A 19,226-nucleotide genomic window follows, 5' to 3' on the forward strand; every position below is an offset into this window, starting at 1 on the left:
AATCCTCTGGCTTCTGACAACATGTGACCTCAGTTCCTCTTCTTCCCACTCTATTAATTGAACTCTGTTATAAACCAGAGAAGGTTTATTTGGATAGAACTCAAAAAGAGAATGTCTGCTGTAACAAGTGAAGAAACCAATGGTTGAGTTGACAAATAAATTAACAAATGTCTGTACCCGTTTCTCTTTGCTTTATAGGTTGGCAGGGTGTTGACTGCTCAATCCTGTGCTCCAGCGGGACTTGGGGTTTGAGCTGTAACCGGACTTGTTTGTGTGCCAATGGTGCGGCTTGTGACCCAATCGGTGGCTCCTGTACCTGTTCTTCAGGCTGGAGAGGGGAACGCTGCCAGCTGTCCTGCCCTGTGAGTATCTTCCTGGGACTGGTTCCATTGTCTCTCTGCCAGAGGCTGGCAAGACTGGCCATTTGATTTATAAATATTTGTCATGACAGGGCAATTTAAGCTTGGCAAGATGGTTTGTGTGTGTGGTTTAACAGGATGGCACATACGGGCTGGAGTGTCGCGAGCGTTGTGACTGTAACCACGCTGATGGATGTGATCCTGTGAGTGGATTCTGTCGCTGTCTGCCAGGATGGACAGGTGAGTGTGAGACCAGTGACATAATCACATTGACATGTTAAAATAGGCTTTTATGACGCTACATAAATGCTAGTGTGAATTACTCACCCTTTGTTGAAAAAAGGCTTGATGCAATTTAAACGCACATTGATGGGCACATAGGACACATTACATTTATTAAAAGTGACAGTAAAGATTTTCACGTTGTTACAAAAAACCTGAATCATTACTGCAGACATGAGCTGTAATGTTAATGGATATTCACGCTGGATAAAATAACATTGTTAGATCAATCATGGATGTGTCTCTACTGCATACTCTCGACACAGGTAAGTGACCTAACACAAAATTTCTGTATGTAATTATGTTGAAAATATAAAATAATAACATATATGCCTATCTGGGATTATTGGCAACAGAAATCTTGCTCGGAGGGACGTGCTTGGAAATAATATTTCATAGCAAGCAATATTTAGCCAACGAATTGTTTAAATTAAGTTACAAACAAAAACAATATTATCTAACACATAACATATGGGCGTAGAATACGTGGGAGATGCGGGGGACGTGTCCCCCTCACTTTTAATAAAATGTAAACTCTTCCCCATGCTTTTTTGGGGCAAGTGTATTGTTCATGTTTCCATGGGCCGATGTGAATAAATCTAGACTTAAATTCAAATTGAAAGACAAAGTGAATTAAGTTGTGTGCACATACCTTAAAAAAATCCATTCAGAATGAGCACATTTAACATTTGCAGTAGGCTTATATGTAGATTGATATTTATTTAAATAAATAACCATTTACATGCTGAGAACGTTTGCTCATTTGCTTATGGTTATGATGCATGAGCAATTCTTTATTAATAGCAAAGTTTGAATGGCGTCGTAAACTGTGGTATAATGTATCAGTGTTGATGCGCATCGTCTACGCTGGGCTTAGTTGCGCCTGGTCGTAGTTTTAGTTGCGGTGCAATAGGTGTATATATTTATCGGAAGGTTGGACGTAGCTAAGCCTAGCGTAGAGCTTACACCCAACATTTTACATCCAGCTGGTACAACCGGCCCCTAATGGTTAGAGAGTCAGACTAACCTGAAGGTTGCGGGTTTGATTCTCAATACCGGCAGGAAATAGCTGAGATGCCATTGAGCAAGGCACCCAACCCATAATCGCTCCCCGGGCTGCACACTGCTCCGAGTGTGTGTCCACGGTTTGTGGTGTGTGTGTGTGTGTTCACTAATGTTGGATGGGATAGGTTCTTGAACGGGTTTAATGCAGAGGACAAATGCTGAGTATGGGTTACCATACTTGGCTTTCACATGTCACTTATTACTTATTTGACCAAAATATGGGTTGAAACGTAATGTAAATACTTTGCCTACACTTTGAGGTTTGGGTTTTGTTCCATGTAGATTAATTACCTCCATTTGGAGGTAAATGTGACCCCTCTCTTTATGTAAATTAGATTTCATGGTAATTTTCAACATGATCAAGTACTAAATATCAGTAGCCTATTTTATATATCATGGCTGTTCTTATAGGAAATACTTAAAATGTGGCTACCCAGAAATGACTTTACTTTCTGAAAAGAGTTGCAGTTGTTACGCTGCACAAACACAGTCGGTGTGAAAGCACAATGAGAGCCTGCTGTTACAGTTACGCTACAGCGCTCTCTTCACAAGCTGTGTGAAACAGACAAGTCATACTACTGCTACTCATTATAAGTTATCTGGCAAAAAAATTAAGATATTTAGATTTCTCAAGATACCACAGTATGTCTCCATGAGGCAAATATAATATATAATATATATAATTTTCCCCCAGAAACATCTGCTATAGTTTGTTGTTATAATCAGGGGTTTATTGTCATAATCACCAACATTTTTGGGGACAGGGACACGTTTACTTACTGTAGTAGGATTTTTCTTCATCTCTGGTAAGATAAGTGTGTTCATTAATTATTAGTTGTTAATAAGGGTGCAATGGATCGCAGTTGAACCGTGATCCATACGGATCAAGCCCCACGGTTCGGCACGCATGTGATTCGCGGTTTAACTGCTAGATTTAACCATCATAGAGTGAAGGTTTTTCAGTTGGACGAGTTTTTTCTTGCCAATTTACACATTCAAACGAATTTAAATGCAAAAGAGGAGGCGAAAATCGGGACTCGCAAGCTGTTATCTGTGCGCACAGCCGCACGCAGAGAGAGAGAGAGGCGCATTTCACACAGTGCTGGAACACCAAATTGATTCCTTTTTCGCGTTTACTTGTGTTAAACGGACAAATACACACACAACTATGTCAAAATACCCATCTCGGCAAGTATTCTCTCGGTTATGTCATAAGTGAACAGTTGAAAAAGAAAACGGATGTGTGTCAGTATATTCGGTCCGTGCATTTGTTCTTATAGTGACAGCAGCCTAATATTCCTGCTGTTGTCTGCGTCATTAATGTTAATATAAAATAAAAAATACAGCTTGAACCTGTACTTAATTTATATAGTGAACAACAAACAGTGTTATAGTGAGGAGAGCAGTCAGGAAGAAAGTGATGACGACAGCTTGTAGGATAAGTGTGCTGCATAATAAAGCATAAGTACCAAGCAGCATCTCCAGGTGCTCCCTTAAAAACCAGACCCTAAGAGTTATGTGCACCCCTGGTCATAATAATGGCTTTTCCAATAAATATTACAGTATTAATCTATGTAATATTTTAAAGGACAAGAAATAATTAAATCAATGTTGTCTGTCTTTTTAATCAGGAAAGTATTAATCTTTAAACTGCCTTCATCCAGGGGGAAATGCATGATTTTTTTTTTTCAATAATTATGAAAACATATGAAATCTCATTTTATTTCAATAGCAAAGCAATAGCAGATTTTTATGTCAGCTCCTGTTAATGTTGTATGTTTAAATTAAACTAATTCTATGCTTTATATATATATATATATATATATATATATATATATATATATATATATATATATATATATATATATATATATATATATATATAATTAATCTGCCTGTAGGCTGTGTCCTGTGATAACATCTTTTGGAGGCATGATGGTCCTGAACAACATACACACACACACACATATATATACATATATATATGTATGTGTGTGTGTGTGTGTGTGTGTGTGTGTGTGTGTGTGTGTGTGTGTGTGTGTGTGTGTGTGTGTGTGTGTGTGTTCAGATTATTCTGCACAGGACCATCATGCCTCCAAAAGATGTTATCACAGGACACAGCCTGCAGGCAGATTACTATGAAATCTCTCAAAGCATGAAGTATTTATAATAACTGTTGCTGAACATGTCATGTTACCTAATTAGATTGCACTGATCCAGAATGAAGCTGTCGTTCTGTGGCTTGCTTATACGGCTTTCACACTGCGCCTACACCTTCTGTTGCAGTGGTCTCAGCACTGTGTGTCCAATAGCACAGAAGGGCTGTGTTTTTCAAGTTCTTCAGCATTACAGTAGCATGTGAGCATGTTATAGGCTACAACAAGAGAAAAGGAAACGGTTGAATTGGTAGATGTGGCTTTGCCTGCAGGCCTTCCAAAACTCTCTCCGTTCAGGTCTCCAAATTCTGGCCATGTGGACTGGGAAATTATGTGGCTTTCATTATCTGCTAGAAAGAGCCAGCTACGCAGAAATCTCATGCTCTGTATCCTGCCCAGGTCTCCGCCATCTGCCAGGCCTAATGGAGTCACCAGGGTGCAAATAGGCCTCCGAGACGTCGAGCATCTGAACACAGAGACTATGCAGAGCAGTGATTTATGGAAGCTATCGAGAGAGACAGAGCCAGACACACAGGTCTAAGACTTTAAGAGAGAGAGCTACACATGAGATGGAGAGTGAGCAAGAAATTGCAACAGAACATATGATAAGGAATCTCACATGGAGTCATAAATTAGTTTTTGAGGCTGTTCATTTAAATAGGTCCTATCATCAAATTGTACTTGCTTTTTGAAATATGAGTTTGTACTGTAAAGTCTTTAACTGTATCTCTCAAAACTTTCTCCCCAGTCTCAAACAACCATTTATTGAAATTGCAGAGCAATAATATTTTTTGTTATTCTTAAATATAAAAATGAAAATATAATGAAATATAAATTTAATTGAATATTTAATGTAGATTTTTGTGTATGTGTGTGTGTTAGTTTTTTTGTTTTTAAATATATATATATTTAAATATTAAAAAATATTTAAAAAATGTAAGCTTCTCTCTGCTGTGAAATATTTGATTGGCTAAATATTACTCTTGTTTAGAGTAAAGCAAGCTATAGTAAGCTATAGTAATGTTTAACTTGTTCTTTTGATTTGGTTATTTTCATTAAATCGTCAAAAAGAATGATCCATTAAAATGATTGTTACGAATCCTTAACCATTAATCACAAACTGGAAAGGTCATGAAAATTATAATCACAAAATCATTTACAATAAGTTACAGCAGCAAAAAACAAAAACAAATCCTTCCTGTTTAATTAAGAACCAGAAAGAGGGTAACAGTGGTTGTGGAAAAAAAAGAAAAAACGCATTATAATATATATAAATAAATTAAAGACATTTATCACAAAAAAATTTATTAATTATGAAGCAGTAAGGTGAGGAAGGAAAGAGAATGGCTTGAAGAGCAGTAGTTGGAAGATGCAAAGGAAAAGAATGGCTACAGAACAGAGGAGTAAAACATATAAAGATACGCCCAAGGACAGACAAGCTGAGAGCTGTGTTTTTTCAAAAGAGAGAAAGAGAAGGATGTGAGACTGGAATTAAATGGTCACTTTCAATAAAACTGTGCGTGTGTCTAATGGTAGGAGGAAGAGACAGAGACAAAATAACCAGGAGAGAGATGTGCAATCTCTCGTTGAGATCCCCCAATGTGGACGTGCAAAATTAGCAGCTCCAGGGGCTCTAGACTGAAGGATCGTATAACGCAGAGTGTCCTGCAGAAACCCTCGCATTACGTGTGCAGGCATGTGCGCTCGTGTGTCCACTTAACATGTAAAGTGCGGTGGAAAGTGATGGTGTATGATGGTACTTGCTCTTCGCTCATTAATTTGGCTGTTGGTCCCCCTGGCATTTCTCTGCTAGAAAAGTCTCATATGCAGACAGTCACTTCTCCTCTTTCTTCTCCATCGCTCTGCTCAAAAGCCCCTCTTTTTGTCACTATTAGGCTTTCAGGGCACTCTTCTATTCTCATTCATTGCTGACAATAAAGAAAGTGCAGGACTTTTTTCCGCCCAGCCCAGCAGAAGCTCAAACAGGCTCACCCCTGCTTTGATGTGCGGTGGCTGGGCTTGTCTTAATCGCACATCCCTGTTGCCCCCCATTCGGACACCTCCCTGTTCTGCCACAGAGGTGGAGCACTTATGATGCCTGTCCCTGAAGTTTAGACCTGGTCTAATTCAAAGACCTGGGACTAATTCCATTTTAATGGGCCGTGCCACTCGCTCGGAAAAGTCTCTGTCAAAGAAAATTGCAAATGAGGTTCCTGAGCTGCAGCTTGAAAGGATGTGTGTGAGAATATGTGTGTGCACATCATTTCTCCCTTCTATGCCATCTTGCTTATGGAGTGTGAAATGTATTGATACTTTGCACGTGACGTCAGTTGTACTGGCTGGCGGGCAAGAACGTCATTCTCTAGCAACGAAAAGCAGTAAACTAATCAAGGATCTTGCCAGGACGTTGCCAGTTTTAATATACAAAAGTTGGTGTTTTGAGGTGTACACGACATGCCAGATAGTTGTTGTGCGATTGGATGCGCTAACCGCGTTTGTTGCCCGCCAGATATCACGTGACTGCAAAGTATCAATAGATGCTAATTTATTTAAGTTGTATTATTAAAGCAGTAAGCCACTGGATGCTGAGCATTAATTACACTGATTTTATTAAAGATAAAGCAAGGCATAACCGTGGTCAAATCATTGTAGTGCATTGCCAAGAGTGCTGATTGCTTTTATAATGGCAGCGGCGACACCAGTGTTTATTAAATATATCTATATATAGTTAGGAATATTAATAATCACAAAATAAACAATAGTTCTGCCAATTGACCCTTCACAGAAAGTGGTTGAAATTAATGAGATGTTATGAACTGATATTAATTTTGACATCAATTGTAATGTGATTAAAACTGCAAATCAGTCTTTATCGACACTACAACGACCTGAATACATATACAAATTCAATGCATATTCATAAAGAGATTCATATATATATATATATATATATATATATATATATATATATATATATATATATATAATTGTATAATAATATATGGTTTATTCTGATTACCAATATTAGCAAATGTAACTAAATATATGTATAATATACATCTATAAGAATACAAATATTTTTATTTGCAGTAACATTTACTTATGCTATTCATATAAATATTGTTCTGTATATATACACACTGGTGTTCATATTACTGAAATATTTGTTTATTCTGTGTATACAGAATAAACAGTTATATTATCTGTAATATGAATCTAATTATTGAAGATCAATGTGCTCTATTATATATTTTGTCATATACAGTATATTTATATTTTATACATTTGTATTGTTTATTATTATTATCACACAGTTTCATAGTATGTATTTAGCTTTTTTTCTACTATGGCAGCTCTGTGGTAAGCTTGTTTGTGAGAGTGTGTGTCCCTGTGCCTTGTTATTTTCCTGTTTGTGTTGTAACCCCAATATGACCAGATAATGTCATTACATTACAACACTTTGAAACAATATAGTAGGTCTCTTCTTTATATATTTGTGCGTGTGTACTTGAGCGTGTCCCTAGTGGAACTCTATACACAAACCAGCTGAAAGAGAATGGGAGAGGAGGCTCAACCACTCGAGGGACTTGGCCCTGTTAATGAACACTCTACACTGGCAGGGAGGCCCAGTCTGATCAAAAATACATACAGAGCACAGCACAGAGCGGGCCAGTGCTGCGGCCAAGAGATGCCTGAACCTACACACACCCCAAGCTTTTGAAACCAGGACTTTGCTCTCAGAGAAGACTGCTTGGTGCTCCGTTGCCGTCCCAATATGTTATATTAGCTTACTATAAAAGCAGTGGCCTTAAGGTTCAGGCATTCCCCCCTCATACATGACTCTTTTTCAAGCAAGCATCTGATTTATTTTGTTTTTGTTTATTTCACTTGTCTGCATCCAATCCCCACTTCTGTTTTCTGCCTCGATAGGAAATAGGGAAGCACATGGAGAACAAGCAGTGATACTTCCCTCATTCTTTTAACAGGCATCCACTGTGACAGCATCTGCCCTCAAGGCTTCTGGGGGCCTAATTGCTCCATGACCTGCTCGTGCCAGAACGGAGGCTCCTGCTCTCCTGAAGACGGAACCTGCGTGTGCGCTCCTGGCTACCGAGGGACTTCCTGCAAGAGAAGTAAGCTTCTTCTCAACTTCCTTTCTCCTTCCTGTCACCTTCTCAAAGCTTGTCGCACAAGTGTTTGATTCAAACACACTTCAAACAAGACTATAAACAACTGGTGGGAATCAGATGGGGGGTCACGACTGTTACATCCAGACGGTGACCCTCTGGGAGTGGAGTGGGGACGGTTGAAGAGGGAAGCACTTAGGGAAGAGCCATGAACAAATCTTTAATCACAAACATCTTAATCACTTCAGCCCTGGATCGCTGTAGAGATGCAGTGTCCATGTGGGGCTCTCATCAGCCTCTCCATGAGGAGGAGTGTTTACTCGGCCTCTCATGGGTCTTCTTCCAAGACACTGTCTCGCTCTTGCTGTCTCTCTTTACCACACTGTGACCTCAACAGATAAGGCGACTGATTGCTGGTCATTTTCAAAGATCGAAAACAAAATACTACAACAGTTAGTCTGTATGGCAGGAAGCAGGTGGATTTCACAAAGGTTACTATCTATCCATCCATCCATCCATCTATTCAATCTGTTTGTTTTTATGAAATACATTTTAAATAAAATGAATAAACACATCTAAAAAGTTTTATTACCTTAGTGCGTCTGGGTGGAACTAATGCTTTAAGGCTTAAGCAATATATAATTTATCATTTATTTCTCTTGATTTTGTTGAAGAATGATCTGGGAATGTTTCCTGAGATTCACCCAGTGAAGAGTTGTGAGTGCAGGTGTGTGTGTGTGTGTGTTTGTGCGTGTTCAAAGATTACAGAGTAAAGGGAAAGGGAATGTGATTAATCTTCACCACACTGTTCATTGTTGTACAATTATCTTAATTACAAAAGCCCACCACCCATGGTGGAAAGGTCAGCACACACTACTCCTGCATTACACAAAGCTAGAGCAATTAAATCAAATCAAGACTCTAATGAAGAAAAATGAGCCACTGGAGCTTCCGTCTCGGACAGAGCTGAGTGACAGAGACAGACTGAGCCCTCATGCTCTGTGAAACAATGAGCCGGACCGTGAGGCCGACAAAACCCCCTCATTATTTCTGCTTATATTAGTTGTAAAGGTGACAGTGTCTTCTTGATTTGGGGTTAAACAATAGTACCTGGAGGAATGTTTCAAATCTTAATTGGCCATAGATGATAATATTATTGTAATGGTTAAATGAAGTGCTCAATTATATTTATATACACTACCTTTAAAAAGTTTGGGGTCGGTATGTTTTTAATGCTTTGTTAAGAAGACTCTTATTCTCAGCCAGCCTGCATTTATTTGATCAAAAAACAGTACAAACTGTGAAATAAAATAAAAAAACTGCCTGCCAGTCTCAAGTAACATTTATTATTATTATCAATGTTGAACACAGTTGTACTGCTTAATATTTGTATGAAAACCATGATATGTTTCTCAAAATTATTTGATGAATAGAAAGTTCAAAAGTATTTATTTAAAATAGAAATATTTTGTAACATTATAAATGTCTTTGTTGTCACTTTTGATAAATTGAATGCATCCTTGCTGCTAAATAAAAGTAGTCTCTTTTAAAAAATTCCTAGTTCTGTCATGAAACTCTTTATGGCGGAGGCTGATGGGTCCTTAACGCAACCTGATGACATTAACAGTGTTAACTACTTGGCACAAGCTGATTGGTTCATGCTGCATCTGCAGCCAATGAGCTTGCTGCTCACAACATTTAAATGGCTGGTTAGCATTCACTATAGCAGTTTGCAGCGCACTTCAGAGTTCCTCCGAAACCCTCCACCTTCCCAAGCTCCACCTGTATATTTAAGGTATATACAGAAGTCAACATTTGAAGTGGATCAAAAAAGTTCATCAAAATTGTCCTAAGACAAGAATGGGTATTGTTCAAAATTCATGTATAATGAATTTTTTCATCCACTTCAAATGTTGACTACTATATATGCTATTTGTTCAGCAGCAGTATGTCTTACATACTCACAGCAGTGTAGCAGCAATAATCAACAGCAGCAGCGTAGCAGATAAAGCAGATCTATTCCTCCAAGACCAAATACATTAACATTGTCATATCCATTACAATGCTAAAAATCTCCAGAGAGTTGTAATGATAGAAATAATAATAGTCATACTGAACTGACTCCAAACTTTTACGGCATAATAATATTTTTTTACTGGGTAACGAGACAAAAATGTTGACAATTCTAATGGTTATATGAATGTGCTTTGTGCAATGCATGGTGCCATTTTTTTTTTACTGTTTTTTTGCCTGTATGTCCTTCTATATGATAATGCGAATTTGTATTCATATTTTCCATATGTGTCTAATCACTATTTTGTCTTTCTTTGCCTTCCCACTAAATCTTTCCTTCCATATGTCTGTCATCCTTTCTGTGTTGTTTCTCTCCTTCGCTTCCTGTCCTTTGCCTGTGACAGTTTGCCCTCCTGGTTTCTATGGGCACCGCTGCAGCCAGTCATGCCCTCAGTGTGTGCACAGCACAGGGCCATGCCACCACATCACGGGTCACTGTGAGTGCCTGGCCGGCTTCTTCGGCTCACTTTGCAACCAAGGCAAGTAGCTCTCATTGCTTTCCCTCAGTTTCTCTGCTTTCTCTCTCTATTATCTCCTCTCTTCCTCACCAATCGACCCCCTCAGATCCTTGGAGGCTAGTTCTGCTTGCAGAGAGGTACGAGAGAGAAGTATTGTCACTTCTCTGTCTGACTACCTTTACTATAATTACAGTATTGTTCAAATGGAAACACACTAGAACTGAATCAATACACCAAGGCATCCATTTCTCATGATAATGTGCCAGAAATACACAGTTTCTGCAAAACTGTTGACACATTATCGTTGCTTCCACACGATTTACAGTTCTGGTGGATTTTTTGCACATCTCTAAGGGGCCAATGTGGGTGTGTTTCCGGCCAGTTGACGGAACTGTCACTTACAATAATTATTATGTCTTGAAAACGTTTTTGTGTATTGAACAGTGTTGTAGCAAATTCTGCTGTTTTAAAATTGTCACCAAGGTAACATTATTTAGTTGGCTGACATGGATTAACCTACGGTTTTATTTAGATTGCGCGAATAACTTCAATAATAAAAAATGAAATTAGAGCAATTTGTTTTGCAGCAAATAAAAGAAAATCTTTAATGATATATTTAAAAAAACGTATATAAAAATACATTGCTTATCATTAGTGAGATTTATGTGATTTTTTTTTCACATTTTGAAAAAGCATAATTGAAAACCATATAAGCAGGTAACACTTCTTGAGGCAATTTACACTAACTGTAATGACATCACACCAAAGGTCTTTCCTATTAGTTGCTACTTCCTCTGCTGATGAACCACAGTGAACCAGAATCAATTATGTAGATAAAATAGTGCGGCACAATTGTGTACCTTTAAGGAAGTTGTCCTTAGTTTAAGTAGACACTGCCAAAAATGTATTGTTTACATGTATTTTGATTGGTATGTAAAGATGGTATTGTGGTTCTTTCTAGGATTATATACATAACTATTACCTGTCACCTAAAATGAGCTGTGCTCGACCCACAGGGCACTTCATATGTGTGTGTGTGCGCGTGTTTGTGTGTGTGTGTGTGCATATGTGTGTGCGTGCGCTGCCATTGGCAACATGCCCATCCGCAGAACTCCACGCTGACTCTGCGCCTCCGCCGTTCTGAAAATAATTGGCATTATCACTGACACTCTGACAAATAACCTTCAGAGGAAATCTGAATATTGCTGAGCTCATTCTTCTGAGCGAGACACGAACACTGAAGAGTTAGGTCAATATCATCGGTTTCTGTTTTTGTTGAGCTCCTGTGGAAAACAAGATACAGTGTAGAAACAATCATTTGTTAATTTCCACTAATATACTTCATGCTTCCAAGATTTACGTCTAGGAGGTCTATAATACCTGGAGAGAGCCATCCATTAACATTCTAATTCATCACATTGGCAGTTACGCTGCTTTGGCATAAACCTAAAAAGTTTGAAATCCACCATCTTTGGCTAGTGGCAAAACATCTACTGTAATATATTGATATATCTGCAATGTTGCTTGCAAAACAAACTTATTTCCTCAGAAAGCATGTCACCTTTTGAATGGCTGTCAATGGAAAAAGATGCAATGAAAATGTCATAGTTACAACTTTTTTAGCAGGGGTTGATCAGCCAAACCCTAAGCTCTTGATTTACTTGTCCAAGGGATTATTTCTCTACTGAAGTTTTCACTTTTGTCAAAGTTAGTTAAATTAAGCTTCTCGCTGTCCTCGTACACTAAAATAGCACTGTAAATATTGACTCCATGTTGACTGTTATATAGACATAGTTACGGGTTTGTGAGTTAAGTTTCAGGTCAATGAGGCAGATTTCCAACTCAAACTAATAAACCACCCCACAGCACCCTACTGAGACATCCAGATGAAATATAGATAGACCATCTCATAATAATTAACCAGTCTTTTCATGAATTAAGGAAAGGCTGCATGAATATATAGAATTCACTTTCATTGCTTTCAGGGCTGTCTCGTGAATAAATATTTAATATGTTAAAGCAGAAGAAGGAGAAGGTTCGAGAAAAGGCTTGTTTTAATTTGTCCAGATCATAATTACTGGAAGAAAGGCAGGCCTCGGGGGGAATCGTGGCTAGCCCACATACCTACTTTTTTGTAGTTTGGTCTATGTCGGCGTCCTCGTATGTCTTGAGCCCACGTTCACCCGTCTCAAAGCGAGCTAATGAACTTCGGCTAGTCACAGTTGGAATGAAACGGAGCCTGTGACATGAGGGGGCCACTAGCTAATAAGAGGAAGCTTTGAGTTAGTTGAAAGAGTTTCCACAAAATGAGAAGAGTGTGGAAATATAATTATTCAAAGCCAGTGGCTCACAACCATATGACGAGATGCTGTATGTAAATTGTCCACATGCCCATAGATATGGTTATTAATATTGTTTTCTGTGCTGTGTTTTTGTTTTAGTATGTTTTGTTTGAAATAACTAAAATGTTTAATAAAAAGAATATAAAAAAAATAATTAAAAAAAGCCAGTGGCTCAAAGATTTAGCTTCAGCTTTACCTCGATGGACAATTCATCTGATTGGAACATCTGATTCCATTGTGTGGAAGCTGAAGACGTGTATGTTGTCTTCGACAAAGGAAGAAAAAGGAGGTATCTCATTGTATGTACCTTATTGTGAACTCACCGAAACAAGAATGGAGAGGGGTACAAAACATGATGGGCTTAAAACTCAACTGAAATTTATAATGGAGGCGAGTGTCAGAGTGTGGTGAAATATTCGTTTTATTAAAAATGTACACAAGCTCTATTTTTAATTTTGTAGTACATCAGTCGACCCTATTGACGGCGCCGAGTGAAGCTGGCAAAGACGGATAATTGGACAGTGTGACAGAAGCACATGTTTGAAGGGTGATCGAGCTTTGAAGTGCACAAAGACACACGACTTGCAATCACTACTTCACTTGTCACTCTGGTTTATCATCAGTTACTACTCATGCAGCACTATTATAGCATGACATCTGTGATCTATGAAAAGTTTTAAATGTGGAATTGCAAGATGTTACAGTAAAGTTTAAAGTTCAGAAAACTATAGTACTTCAGTACACTAAACAATTAACCTAAATTCTTCTAAATTACTTTTATTCAAGTCAAAAATATTGCATAACATCACTGGATCAACTGTTTAAAAGTTTGTGGTCTGTAAGATTTTGTTTTTAAATGAATTAATACTTTACTATTCAGCAAGGATGCATTAAATTGATCAAGTGACACTAGAGACATTTATAATGTTACAAAAGATTTCTAATTCAAATTAATGCTGTTATTTTTCTATTTCTATATAAGAATATATATAAGAATCCACATACATATTCAGCAGAACAGTTTTCAACAATATTTCTTGAGCTCCAAATCAGTTCATTAGAATTATTTCCGAAGGATCATGTGAATGAAGACAAAAAAAATCATCTTTGTCATCCCCTGAATTTGTAATAATATTTCCCAATATTACTGTTCTTACTGTATTTTTAATCCAATACTTGCAGCCTTGATGAACTAGAGCATTTTTGTCATTTTCGAAACATGGTGCTGCAGTAGAGTTTAAGAAATAATCATTATTATTTTACATAATTTCAATAATTTTGCTTAGTGCCGCTGCTGACACACTTCTCCTTCACATCACTGAAAAAGCAAAAGCTATTTCGGAAGGATCTGTAATTTGAATGTAAATATTTGACTCGAAAACACATTACTGTAGATAAAGATCAGTGTAAGGAGTAAAAACATTGTTAGAAACCTACAGATATTCTGTGATTACCTGAAAGAATGACTCGCAGGTTTTGTGCTTTGTGTCTTTGTTATGTGGTTTATGTCCCGTCAGTGTGTCCCAGTGGCAAATTCGGGAAAGCCTGTGCTGAGATCTGTCTGTGCACTAACAATGGAACCTGCAACCCCATTGACGGCTCCTGCCAGTGCTTCCCAGGTTGGACTGGAGACGACTGTTCACAGAGTATGAATCAATTTGTCTTTCTCTCTGTTTTTGTCTTCAGTTTCACCTTCTTTATTTCTCCCACTCTTTGTGTTTAGTCCTACTACTCTGTCCCATTCACTTTCATTCATTTCACTCATGGGCGTCTCATGTCATAGTGCCATGTAAATCATAACCACGTCCATTTTTCTTTGCCAAATATCCCACAAGCACCGCTGATGGAGACCAACAATTTCCTCAATAAATTACTTGATAGCACACTCTCAATAATTCACACAGCGCAAGAGAGCGGCAATATGAAATAGAGATGAGAGCAACAATGTCCCGGAGAATTTATGGTTTATTCGCTCTTCTCCCTCCCCTCTCGAGCTGTTAATCTAACGCTGTTTGCTGAAAGTGAAAGGGTGAGGATTGGCTGTGGGAAAAGTGAGGGATTTCAATTATTAATTCCAAACAGTGACATTTTCAGCTTTTAATTGACTTAAAGGTTTAACTTTATACTGTGGTTACGGCCCTCATTTGAATGTGATTTCCACTTTGTTTTGGCTGTACCACATTTTATTTGCAAAACATGCAAATTTTACATCAAATGCATCATTTTGTATACATGTTATGTCAATTAGGGGCCTGTAAATGTGCGTTTACACACGTGTTTTATATTAAAACACTATACACATGTGTATCTGACGGTGTCTCTGGCTCCGCAGTTTGTCCCATAGGCCAGTGGGGCCCTGACTGCTTGAACTCATGTAACTGTCACAACGGAGCCCAATGTAGTGCCTACGACGGAGAGTGCAGGTGCAGCCTGGGCTGGACCGGCCTCTACTGCACGCAGCGTGAGTCTCCCTCACACACAAATACACTCACATTCACAGTTATTACATGTACAATTAAACAAATCTATATTATACACAAACACCCTCTCCCACACACGTAATGAACATAAAGTGACACAGTGACATCTGTTGGCAGTATTTCAGAAGTGCACCAGGGAGTTGTGAAATCTCATGATGTTATGATGCCACAGAGTGGTCTTTAATAATAAAAGCACATTTTTCATGTCAGTCATTTAACTCATTAAATGACCTTGCTCAAGGCTGAAATCAAAAACCATCAGCATCACGCCTGCTAAAAACAAAATCCATCTTTCATTCATTACGTCAATCATTTCTTGATCCCTCCTCTGCTGCCACTCTGTTTGAAACTTTTTATTTTTATGACGGCAGTGATATAAACTCTTGAGGAGTGATGAAATCAGTTTGTGTTTTGCTGCAATGTTTGCTCCAGTAGGCTTGTTATCTTTAGTAGCCAGACTGTCTTTGCGTGCTTGTGTATTTATGCACTGTACTTGTGTTTGTCTACGAATTGCTATTAGTGTCCGTGGCCGTTGTGAAAGGGGAAACACTGCCGTGGTAATACAGCTAAATTAAGTACACGTTACTATAAATTCTGGTCATTTGCAGAATTCGAATGTTGCGGCTTCTCTTACACTCTGGGTTTCCTGTTTGCCGGCTCCATCAGCATACACCAACTGTGTGTTGTAGGTTAATGTGATGTAGCAGGATATCTCTTTCCTTCAGGCTGTCCCTCAGGGTTTTATGGGCGAGACTGTGCAGAGGTGTGCCGCTGTCAAAATGGAGCTGACTGTGATCATATCACTGGCCAGTGTGCCTGTCGGACTGGCTTTATTGGGACCAACTGTGAACAGAGTGAGTGTTGTAGTCTCTTTATGAATTGTGTGTTCTTGTGTTAGGGGGTTGTGAGAATGTCAGTTCGAAAGAGACCTTTAGCTGTCCTGATGATGGTTGTATTTGAAGATCTGTGTGTGTGCGTATGTTCCCCATCCACCATCTCAGGCAGTCCATCACAACATTTACCTGAGTGCTTGTTTTACACAGTTTAGCAGTGGTGTTTAGTTAATGGTGTTCGTCTGTGTTTTTGTACAGAGTGTCCTCCCGGGACATTTGGCTATGGCTGTCAACAGCTGTGTGAATGTATGAACAACGCCACCTGTGACTATGTGACCGGAACGTGCTACTGCAGCCCGGGATACAAAGGAATCCGCTGTGACCAGGGTAACACTCTCTTTTTTGATGGAAAATTCCAAAATGTTATACTAAATGAAGGAACTGGATAAATTCTTTTGCTTGGGCCTCGAAGTAACCACACAGCAAGTCCTTGGCAACCACCCAGAACACACTAGCAACCACATAGCAACACATTAACAACCAATTAGTCTGCAAAGAACACCCTAGCAACACACTAACAACCACTTAGACACTTAGCAACCGCACAGAACATCTTGGGAACTACAAATAAAAACACCAACCGTGTTAGGGAAAGTTTGTTTTAAAAGTAATGCATTACTTTTTCTCACCTGGGCTGGGCTTGATGTTTGTTTGTTTTTTAACAAAAAATAAAAAAGTTATATTTTTGGCAAATGTAAAGGCCCTTTCACACCTAAAGTGAAATGTAAAAGCATCAGGAAATGCAAATTCACGTCTGTACAGTAGAGGGAACAGCTCAAACAACGATAATTATCGTATTTGTACGATAATTTTGACCTCTGTACGATCAATAATGAAAAAAAACCCACAATGTACAATAATTTCAGAATTTTGTGACACTACAAATGATGGTCGTTGTAATCATAGGGCTTCTATACTCATTGATCTAGGTGTGGATTCTACGTCTACCATCATGATTATGTCTTCCATCTCATCTCACGTTATGTCTGCTCGGCCAGTCATTGTGGAGAATGATTCTCTCTCAAGAGCACAAGTTAACATTCCTTTTGTATATTGTATATAATGTTGTATATCATAAACATGTCATCTCTGTATGTTTTGCAAGAAAAAAGAAAAAAGTTAATGTTCCTGCCGCGGGTCTTAGGTCAGTTGTTTCCAAGCTGAGGTCAATAGTTTAGCAATAAAGTAATTTGCAGGTCGTGTCAAGTTGTTGGTCTAGGTAAATAGCTGTATTCTGTACGTTTGACTCGTGTACGATCATTTTCTTCCAAATATGATAATTTTGAGCTTCTGGAACGATACTTGGACATTTCCAATCTGGCAACACTGCTTTCAGCTATGCTGCCATTCTGAATCACAAAACACAAATGTGGTTTATCTCAAGTCATTTTGCTTATTAGTAATTGGATCATCAAAGTTCAACAGCAAAGACATTGGTTTAAAGTGAGATTAAATACATAAAGTATATTTGTGTTATTTAACATTTAATTATTGCAGGTTTGTGTAATATTCACTGTTTTTATTTATTTATGAATCTGCTTTTGTGTAAGTGAGATGAGTAAATGCATGCTTACATTTACTCTGGAACTACAATAACCATCATGTTAACACAGCGCACACAACACCTCTGTATTTACTCCTGATTTCTCTCAATATGGGGACAGGAGAGCTGTGGGAAAGCAAAGTGTTACTTGAAAAATAACTCCCATTACTTGTAATGCGTTAATCCCAACACTGGACACCAACAACCACTCAAACCCTTGGCAACCACAAGTATAAACAAGATTTTGATATATTATGAAGAAAATGTGAGTGGTGCACCGTGCATTTTTTGTGGTGTCTGCTATCGTACATGAAACAAGAGATTATCATGCATAAGAGAATTCTATTGTACCTGTACATTTGGGAATGAAGTACTTGCTCTCAATTTGATTTCAACATAATCATATTCTGTGTCCCAGCGGCTCTAGTGATGGAGGAGCTGAACCCCTACACTAAGATCAGTCCCGCTCTGGGTTCAGAGCGCCAGTCCGCGGGTGCTGTCATGGGCATCATCTTCCTGCTCCTGATCATCATGGCTATGCTCAGCTTGTTTGTTTGGTTCAGGCAGAGACAGAGAGACAAAGGCCAGGACATGCCTAGCGTCTCATACACGCCAGCCCTGCGTGTCACCAACACTGACTACTCCCTCTCTGGTGAGAAACTCCTTTGAGACTAATCTTCAAATATTGAATAAGCTGCAATGAAAAACTTAAAATGCTCCATGAATGTTTTTACAAATATGACTTATAATAGTACATATGTAGTGGCATTTTTGTCTGCTCAGTAATTGACAGTAAAAGCAGCAGTTTCAGCATTGCATTATGGTTAACCTGGTGCTACCACACTTTTCATACTGTATGCTGCTGATAACCTTGCTGAAGTATATGTTAATCATGTGAAAATACTGCATATCTATTGTCATTTTGTATGCCAGCTGCATAGATGCTAGTTTTATTGATTTGGCTATAAATGGCTCTGCCAATTCTGTCAAGTATCATGAATTTCTGTCCATTAAACTGCCCTTGTCTACTTTGTTACTGCAATAACAGGATGATAATTTTCTGTATACTTGTACAGTGTGATATGTAGGAGTTTTGAACACTGCTGTCTTGCTCTCTACCCTAGAAACATCTCAGAGCAGCAGCAGTGGCCAGTGCTTCTCCAATCCCAGCTACCACACTGTGGCGCAGTGCAACATCTCGTCCTCCATCACAAACAACCTGGACGGCACTCTCACTCTTAAGGTGAGTACTGTGCAGGTTTGGTAGATGAACTATTTTCAAAAACTGATTTTTTTTTCAAGCATCATTTTATGGCAATAGTAGCTGCTCTTGTGCTTAGAATACTTCATAAAGAAATGTATGCTACAACCTGACTCAGAAACAAGGGCAAGCTCTACGTATTCACTTTCTATCTGTAGACTTATTTGTTGAAGGGATTCATTTGCAT

At 38.5% G+C, this 19,226-nt stretch overlaps 1 protein-coding gene across 2 annotated transcripts in view; it reads left to right on the forward strand.

The window, feature by feature from the left end:
• megf11 (multiple EGF-like-domains 11) overlaps positions 1 to 19,226 on the forward strand; it is a 115,921-nt gene that overhangs the window by 88,963 nt on the left and 7,732 nt on the right. Inside the window, exons 13-22 of one of the 2 annotated variants that reach the window (XM_084123948.1) lie at positions 199 to 362; positions 497 to 599; positions 7,849 to 7,995; positions 10,407 to 10,541; positions 14,380 to 14,508; positions 15,195 to 15,323; positions 16,068 to 16,196; positions 16,434 to 16,562; positions 18,197 to 18,430; positions 18,903 to 19,021. In XM_084123948.1, coding sequence (XP_083980074.1) covers positions 199 to 362; positions 497 to 599; positions 7,849 to 7,995; positions 10,407 to 10,541; positions 14,380 to 14,508; positions 15,195 to 15,323; positions 16,068 to 16,196; positions 16,434 to 16,562; positions 18,197 to 18,430; positions 18,903 to 19,021 — 1,418 coding nt within the window. The remainder of the gene's footprint in view (positions 1 to 198; positions 363 to 496; positions 600 to 7,848; positions 7,996 to 10,406; positions 10,542 to 14,379; positions 14,509 to 15,194; positions 15,324 to 16,067; positions 16,197 to 16,433; positions 16,563 to 18,196; positions 18,431 to 18,902; positions 19,022 to 19,226) is intronic. The other variant, XM_084123949.1, reaches the window with a different exon arrangement.

Source organism: Abramis brama (genome assembly GCF_963993115.1).
Source record: "Abramis brama genome assembly, chromosome: 9".
NCBI classification, from domain to species: domain Eukaryota; kingdom Metazoa; phylum Chordata; class Actinopteri; order Cypriniformes; family Leuciscidae; genus Abramis; species Abramis brama.